At 41.3% G+C, this 7,691-nt stretch overlaps 1 protein-coding gene across 1 annotated transcript; it reads left to right on the top strand.

Annotated features, from left to right (window-relative positions):
- Positions 1 to 948: 948 nt before the first annotated feature.
- Positions 949 to 4,889, top strand: LOC116261338 (uncharacterized). The gene is made up of 3 exons (XM_031640056.2): positions 949 to 1,845; positions 2,882 to 3,229; positions 3,525 to 4,889. Exons 1-3 carry the CDS (start codon positions 1,393 to 1,395, stop codon positions 4,137 to 4,139), a joined length of 1,416 nt encoding a protein of 471 aa, XP_031495916.1. The 5' UTR covers positions 949 to 1,392; the 3' UTR covers positions 4,140 to 4,889.
- Positions 4,890 to 7,691: the final 2,802 nt, after the last annotated feature.

A 7,691-nucleotide genomic window follows, 5' to 3' on the forward strand; every position in this document is an offset into this window, starting at 1 on the left:
TAAACAAAAGAAAAAGTTTTATTATTCACAATAAATGTTAAAAATTTTCACCCAGCCCAGACTTTCAAGCAGGTAATAAGCTGAGTCTTAAAGTGGGTCCGGTTCTTGGTTCGGCTGACACTTGGTTTTTTGACCAAGAATTGTGTTGATTGGCTGAAGCTAAGTTGCTCATTTATTTCTCGGCGCTTGGTTGTCAATGATTTTATGGTAACGGTTGACGCGCACTAAAATATTCTCCAAAAGAGAGGCTGCTTGACATTCCTAAAACCAATGAGGGGTTGTCGTGAATTAACTGGACCGGTACGGGCAAAATGCCTCTATATTATTTTTCATAAAGGCAGAGCATGGTTCTTCTCTTCCCTGCACGCCCTGTTATTTTCTATTTATTCTGAAAAGGGACTCGAAAATTTTTAGAAGATTAAATGCTAGTTGGTGCTGAAATGGTCTGCTATATAGACTTATCTTGGTGGGTGGATGAAATTTTACCGTCTAAAAGAGATTTGAAGCTTTCGTTTTTTCTGAACTGTTTGACAACGAGAACTGTTTATAATTTTTTGCTAAATACGGTGGGCTCAAGGCTGCGCATAAGGAGTGTGAACACCTATGCAAACTTGATCCTTTGAGGTTGAGACGTGTTCTTGTTCAGTGGTATGAGAAAATTTTCATTGCTTAATGATCATGATCCGTTGGCAACAAGTTCTTTTCGGTGAATTTGGCAACAAGTTCAATCGGTTCTTTCTAACCATTTCGTATCAAATTTGCGAGGCTTAAAAGTATAAGTTGAGGAAACAGCGTGGCCCATTGATCATATAAGTGAAAAAGGTAGGATGCAAGTAAAAGAATTTATTCACATGAGAAAGAGAAAGGCAGACAATCTCACCTTGGCTGATGGGGTTACAGAAGGCACCCACCATTTGCTTTGTTGCAGATTTTTTTTTTTAAAAAATTAATTAATCATCACTGATCAGGTTAAAGAAATGACTGCAGAAAAAGGGAAAAGAAAGCTTCTAAATTCTCCGCCCTTCCCCTCTCGCTGGACAAGTAGTCCATCGAGTGAGATGAATGGCGCTCTGCCCATCTCTCTGCTCTAGGTTGACTGCAAAAGAGAAGCGAGATCCCAACGAAAGAGAGTGAAAGAGATCTTTCCCCTTCTTGGTACTCAAAATCTTGCTTCTTCTTCTTCTTCTTCTTCTTCTTTGTAGTTGCTCTCTCTCTCTCTCTCTCCCCGTTCTTTGGCCCATAGATTGGCTCTTAGAATGACGGAAGATCCTACAGAAAGAGAGTGAAAGTTATTTTTCTTCTTGGTTGGTACCCGACAGTCTTGTTCCTTTTCCGTCTCTGTACTAGTAGCAGCTGTTGTTTGCTGTGGTGGTGTTGGAGGGAGGAGGTGGGATGATGGAGAGGAAGCAGAGTTTCTTCTCTGCGCTTAAGGAGGAAGTGGTGCGGGGACTCTCGCCGGCCAGGTCCAGGGCGAAGAGTCCGGCGAGGAGTTCATCCCCCATGGGTTCGCTTCTCCGCCGGAAGAAGTCGTGGCCGTCACCGGACCCGCTGATCGTTCGGTCCGGTAGCCTCCGGCCAGCTGGGGAGGCGCTTGCGCCGCTCATGGAGGGGCCGGACCCTGAGGCGTCGCGGGATGGAGAGGGCGGGAGAAAGGAAGGGTGGGTGGGTATACAGCATTGGATGAAAGGCCAGCTTCTCTCGAGGGCTCCATCCGTCTCGTCGTCGGCCTGTAGCAAAAGGTCCGACCTCCGGCTGCTGCTTGGCGTTATGGGGGCGCCTCTCGCGCCCGTTCATGTGAGCGCCATTGACCCTCTGCCTCATCTCTGCATTAAGGATACCCCAATTGTGAGTATAAACCTATCTTCTCCATTTTCTCTTCTTCAACAGAAAATGCTAGTTTTTTTTTTTCTTTTCTCTTTCTTGCCTTACTTCCTGCCTCTTTTCTTCCTTGTTTGTTTCCTAGGTTTATTCCTTTGATGGTTGTTTTTTTATTTAAATACATTTTGGTCGGTTTCTTGCAAAGTTGATTTTATGTAGGAGTTGGAAGGAGTTATTTGGCGTTGTGCTTTCTCGCAGTTCTTTAGTGCCTTTTCTTTTTGTCATCCGGTTGTTTTACTGGTTGATTTGTTGGTTTGTGAAATGGGTTCTTCATTCTTCATTCTTAGAGTTTATGTGAAGAGTAAGCAAAACAGTGTTGAACATTCTTTTGCTTATTGGTTTCCTGGTTTCTATTTTTGGGTTGCTCGAGTTGTGCTTTTTTTGGTGATTTTTTTGTTTGATAAATAACAATATGAGAGGGAAGGGAAGAAAGGTCTCCCGTGGTTGTTGTTACTATCGTTATATTTTAGGGGATTGTTTTCCATGAGTTTTGATGCGACGCTGAAGAAAAAGACGTGCAGATGTTATTCCAGTAGAAGAGTTTGGAAGGGGGTTGAGTTTGAAGTTTTTTGCATTTCCTTAAGTGGCAAAGAAGAATTTATTTACCCGATACACGCTCGCTTAGATGATGATTTTTCAGCCTTTTATCCTGGTGGGCATGTAGATTGGTCTTCGATATTATATGTTTTGTACTTAGTAGTAGAAAGGAGAAAGTAATCACAGTGGGAAAAGACGTCACAGTCAGCCGATGGTTGGCTGATCTATGATCTGATAGCGACTAATAAATTCATCTTTTCTCCTGCAGTTGGCAACGCTTGTATATTAGAAATCTGAATTGTGAATATATAGCGTTCTGATAGGAATGGATACTGGCTTGTGTGAGGGGGACTGAATTTTTTTTCTTCGCCCTTGTTTTGTTGGTATTCTTGGCATTTCTTGGGATGATTTGTCATGTAGTTTTCCCAAATACTTACTACGCTTAACTTTCCATTTCTTTTGACAGGAAACATCTTCTGCTCAGTATATTTTGCAGCAATTCACTGCTGCATCTGGTGGGTTGAAACTGCAGAGCTCAATCAGAAATGCTTATGCCATGGGGAAGTTGAAGATGGTGGCATCCGAATTTGAGACTGCAACGAAAGTTATGAAGAACAAGAATCCTTCAAGAGCTACAGAAACTGGTGGATTCGTTTTGTGGCAAATGATGCCAGACATGTGGTATGTTGAACTTGCAGTTGGTGGTAGTAAGGTTCATGCTGGTTGCAATGGGAAGCTTGTCTGGAGGCATACACCATGGCTTGGTGCCCATGCCGCAAAAGGGCCTGTGAGACCTTTGCGCCGTGCCCTTCAGGTTTGCTACCCTTTTCTTTTTATTTTATTTTTCTTGATAATTCATCTTCATTAGCAGATTTTTTTTTGGGTTGGTTTTTCTGGATATTTTAGAATTCTGTTCTTCTCAATTTCGATTGTCATGATAAAGTTTTCCAATTTTTTATGCATACAGTTTTGTATAACAAATTCCTTTTTCATATCCTTTCATGGGAGCCATGTGTTTTTACTTTTTATTAATCCTGGTTTACAAAATTTGTTTCTTTGTTCCGTGTCTAATCCACCTTCTATTTCTGTCCTCTTTTGGGGGCAAACAGGGGTTAGACCCTAGAACAACTGCAAGTATGTTTGCGGATGCCAAATGCATCGGAGAGAAGCAAATAAATGGAGAAGAATGTTTCATCCTTAAGCTTTGTGCTGATCCTCAGACGCTCAAGGCTAGGAGTGAAGGGCCTGCGGAGATAATAAGACATGTTCTATTCGGTTATTTCAGCCAGAGGACAGGCCTTCTGGTGCATATGGAGGACTCACACCTCACTCGAATTCAGTCAAACGGCGGAGATGCTGTCTACTGGGAGACAACCATCAATTCTTTCCTTGAAGACTACAGGCCAGTTGAAGGAGTGATGATTGCTCACTCAGGACGATCGGTGGTTACGCTTTTCAGGTTTGGGGAGATGGCAATGAGCCACACCAAGACAAGGATGGAGGAGGTATGGACAATTGAAGAAGTGGTATTCAATGTGCCTGGACTATCCATGGATTGTTTCATTCCTCCAGCCGATATTAGATGTGGATCAATCGGTGAAGCATGTGAACTTCCCCGTGGAGAAAGAGGGAAGGGCATGGCAGGCTCTCATCGATCCAAGGTTGCTGCCTTGGAGAAACCACAAGACAATGTCGATAACATCATATGGAGGGTGGAAGTATGATAGGCAAGCAAAGGCCCAAATACTGAAACCAGTTGTTCATACCGGTAGTGTAGTTCACTGACTCTGTGGTAGCTGATGGCGGTTGACAATTGATCCAGATAAGCGAATTGGTTAGGTTGCAGATAGAGTATAACCAATCACAGGTGTTCCAGCTAATGATTCTCACATCAGATGGAAAAACTCGCTGCTTTTCCTCGTGTTCATCAATTTGGCGTCTGGGTCAGTGATGGATGATCATGTGTGGAGGTTTGGTGTTTTTTGTGTGCCTCCCATGCCTCAAGGAGATGGTGGTGAGCCTTTATTATCATTTACTTTCAGTAACAGCTAACCCTGTTGATTCTACTAACTTCTGAAGTCGGATAACCAATCTGTTCATTCAACCCGTATGCCTGTTTGTGCGACTGTGAGCCAACACTCGCCTTTATTTGTCTTTCAGTCTGACTGTTCTTGGTGTTGATTGGTGATAGCTAAGCTACTGTCTTTTGGGTTTGAGAAGAAATAGTTTTCTCTGGATCAGCAGCAGGAGAAGCATTAAAGGATAATGAAGCATCTCATCTGCTTTCCGACAGCTTGTAGAGAAACCTGTTTCAGTCAATCCCTCTGTGTAATTTCTCTTTTTCTGTCTTTTGTTACTCTGGTGTCAAGGTGGGGTGAAAAATGTAAAACAGACAAGTTGGTCTATCAAAGGGTATTGGATGTTTTTACCTTTTTAATATAAATATGAACATCTCATTTTCGTGCTTTGGGAAACGTAGCTGCCATGAAGTTGATTGCAGATTATTCTTATCCTTCTTTTTCTTCTTTTTTTTTCATGCTCCTCCGGTAGTGGGGAGATGGATTTCATGTGGAAAACTTGTGTGGCTCTACTGTTTTGTGCAGAACTTGGTGCTTTTTTGACTGGCACGACCCAAAATATGTGTTGCCTTGTATGAAGTAGCAAAAGTGCGTGTGTGTGTGTGTGTTAAAGGCATCATTACAGCAGGGCACGGGGTTAAAGCAACTCCCTGCTGTTTCATCATCCATCCCTATATGCCAGACTCGGGAATGGCTTTAGTGGCCGGGGGACCAACTTTTCAGTCTCTGTCCCCTTTAATTTTCTTCCTGCTACACGTTTGTGGAACTTTGCACTTCTTGGTACTTTATTATGTTAGGGTTTTCTTCTTTTGGCTTTATCTTTTCTTCATTTCCACCCCCCTCTCATAGACCACCGACGGCACATGGGCAGGTTGGCTTTCATTATAAACTCTTTAAATGACAAGGGGGAACCATCAAGTGTTTTGGACGTATTGAACCTGGTCCGCTCAAAAGCCCTTCTTTGTCATGCTCCGGTCTGGTTGTCTCTTGAGCTTGAAGCCACCACCAATCTGTCTCCCTTGCAACCCATGATTCCTTTTGGTAAGCAGGCCACGGGCATTGAATTTCATCAAGGAACTTGCGACCTTCTACAGTTCTACTGGACCACTTTGTGCGAACTATTTGGCTATGCGTACAGGGTCCCAACAGTGTTCATTGTAAAACAACCGATACAGTGCACTAAATTCGAGCTTGTAACGAAACAGAAGGATGTGAATGCAGTGGCTGATTCATGGTGGATCTGATTAGATCTCGAGGTCGTTTAAAATATTCCCTCCCATGTTAGAACAAAGTGGACAGTGTTGGAGATTGTTCACTTTGTTATCCTAAGGTTTGGCCTTTGGTATGGGGTTCCTGCAACGACGGCGAAGCTACCACCGTCCACACAGATCAGAAAGGTGACGAATGTAAGGTTTTCGGGTCTCAAATGCGTCTTAAACGCAGGTTTCTCTGTTCCAGCCCTACCGCATATGCTGCCTCCATCAAAAGGGCGGCGATTGATTCCACATATTCAGTCTTTTGATTTTGGTGTAATACCGCTTTGTGGATTTGAAACTGGCGAGATGTTTTTTTCCAAAATATCGCCATCATCATCCCCATGCAGACTGCAGTTGGAATTCACGGAATAGTGAGAAGGGGACCAACTTTTCAGAACTTGTTCCCTCTCAATTTGTAATCTTAACTGCACGTGTGCAGAACTATGCAATTAAGGGCGCTTTAATTATGAAAGTGGACCCCCTTGATCAGATATTATAGCTTACGCTACAAATAAGATAGATCTTTTGAAATTACCGTGGTTTTATTATTAAATTTATAACTATATTTGTGAGTATGCAGGAGAAGTAATTTTATTTTATCATTCAAAAAGAGAGCTGACCCTTCTCCTTACCTGCTTTTGGTGCTTTCGAGTGACACCTTGGCATTGTTCAACTTGCATATCGGTGAATCTTCTTCAATATATCGATGAATCTTCTTCAATAGTACACGACTGGTTGCCAACTAGCTCCACCCCATTCATTGCACCAACCCTTTTAAAAATTCACATATTGTCACAAGGCATAATTTTGAAAAACTTGGCATATTTTAAAAATGGAAGAATGGTTTTAGTTCTCTTGTGAAGATTCAGATCTTCACAAAAAAAACTTGTGAATGGTTTTAGTTCTCTTGTGAAGACCTCTTAAGTTGGATCAAGGAAAAAAAAAATTGAGTGTTTGCTCTCCGTTCTTATATCTTAGCATTCAGAGTTGTTTTAGGACTTCAGTGGTCACACAATATATCCTTCAATTTGAATGTCACCATTTAAAGTGTAAATTAATAGCACCTACGACAATCAAACTGAAAACACATTGTCGACACGCAGGCTTACCAGTTACCCTATGGCCTTTGGGACTACAACTGAACCAGGCATGTTCTCACTATGTTCATCAATTTATGAGGTTAGCTGAAAGTCCAGCTCTAGGGGCCAAGCCACACGTGGGTTTGTGTGGGCAGTTGCCCACACAATTTGTCTACTTATAGATTGGCCGACTCCAACTATTAATATATATATATATATATATATGTGATCGGTGCCTCTCAATCATTTTCTTATTTATATATGGTAACCCTCAATCATTTTATCATTTATGTGAAGGATCCATGATTTTTTTGAATAAAGTGCAAAAATTTCTATTTCCACCATGGCTGGTTTATGTTCACCATAAAGCAAGCCTGATTCATTTGATAATGAACGTAGATTAATGCACAATCTTACAAGTGAGATTCGTCGACCATGAAATCGTTTAAGCAGAAAGGAATCACAAAATTAGATCATTAAGTTCTAAGATGATTTTGTTGATGAGTCTATATGAAGACATAAATTAAAAAGTAAACATATGAATATATATGTTCAAAGAACACCGTCTTTTTGTTTCAGTAAATAGATTGCGATGATATCCAACATTTAATTGTTAAATTTAAGAACAGTATCTACAATTGCTCTATTTTTCTTGAAACAAGAACGTACCGTCAATTAAAACATACATTGAAACAACATGTGTTCCAAAAACACACTTTTTTTTTCATAAAATTCCTCTATGGTCACCTCCTAGTTGAAGAATATATAAAATTTTGGAAGCGGATTTCCAAAAAATTTCACTATGACCTAGTGAATGTCACTTTTGTGTGGAAGACAAGAGCAATATGTGTGACATATGGATA

The sequence above is a fragment of the Nymphaea colorata genome, chromosome 9 (assembly GCF_008831285.2).
Source record: "Nymphaea colorata isolate Beijing-Zhang1983 chromosome 9, ASM883128v2, whole genome shotgun sequence".
Classification (NCBI taxonomy): domain Eukaryota; kingdom Viridiplantae; phylum Streptophyta; class Magnoliopsida; order Nymphaeales; family Nymphaeaceae; genus Nymphaea; species Nymphaea colorata.

What these genes read in the sequence shown, in the direction of transcription:
- LOC116261338 (XM_031640056.2), top strand. Translation starts at nt 1,393, where the DNA reads ATGATGGAGAGGAAGCAGAGTTTCTTCTCTGCGCTTAAGGAGGAAGTG. An exon ending in GCATTAAGGATACCCCAATT is followed by an intron (nt 1,846 to 2,881) that starts GTGAGTATAAAC and finishes TTCTTTTGACAG; the next exon opens with GAAACATCTTCTGCTCAGTA. An exon ending in CTTTGCGCCGTGCCCTTCAG is followed by an intron (nt 3,230 to 3,524) that starts GTTTGCTACCCT and finishes GGGGGCAAACAG; the next exon opens with GGGTTAGACCCTAGAACAAC.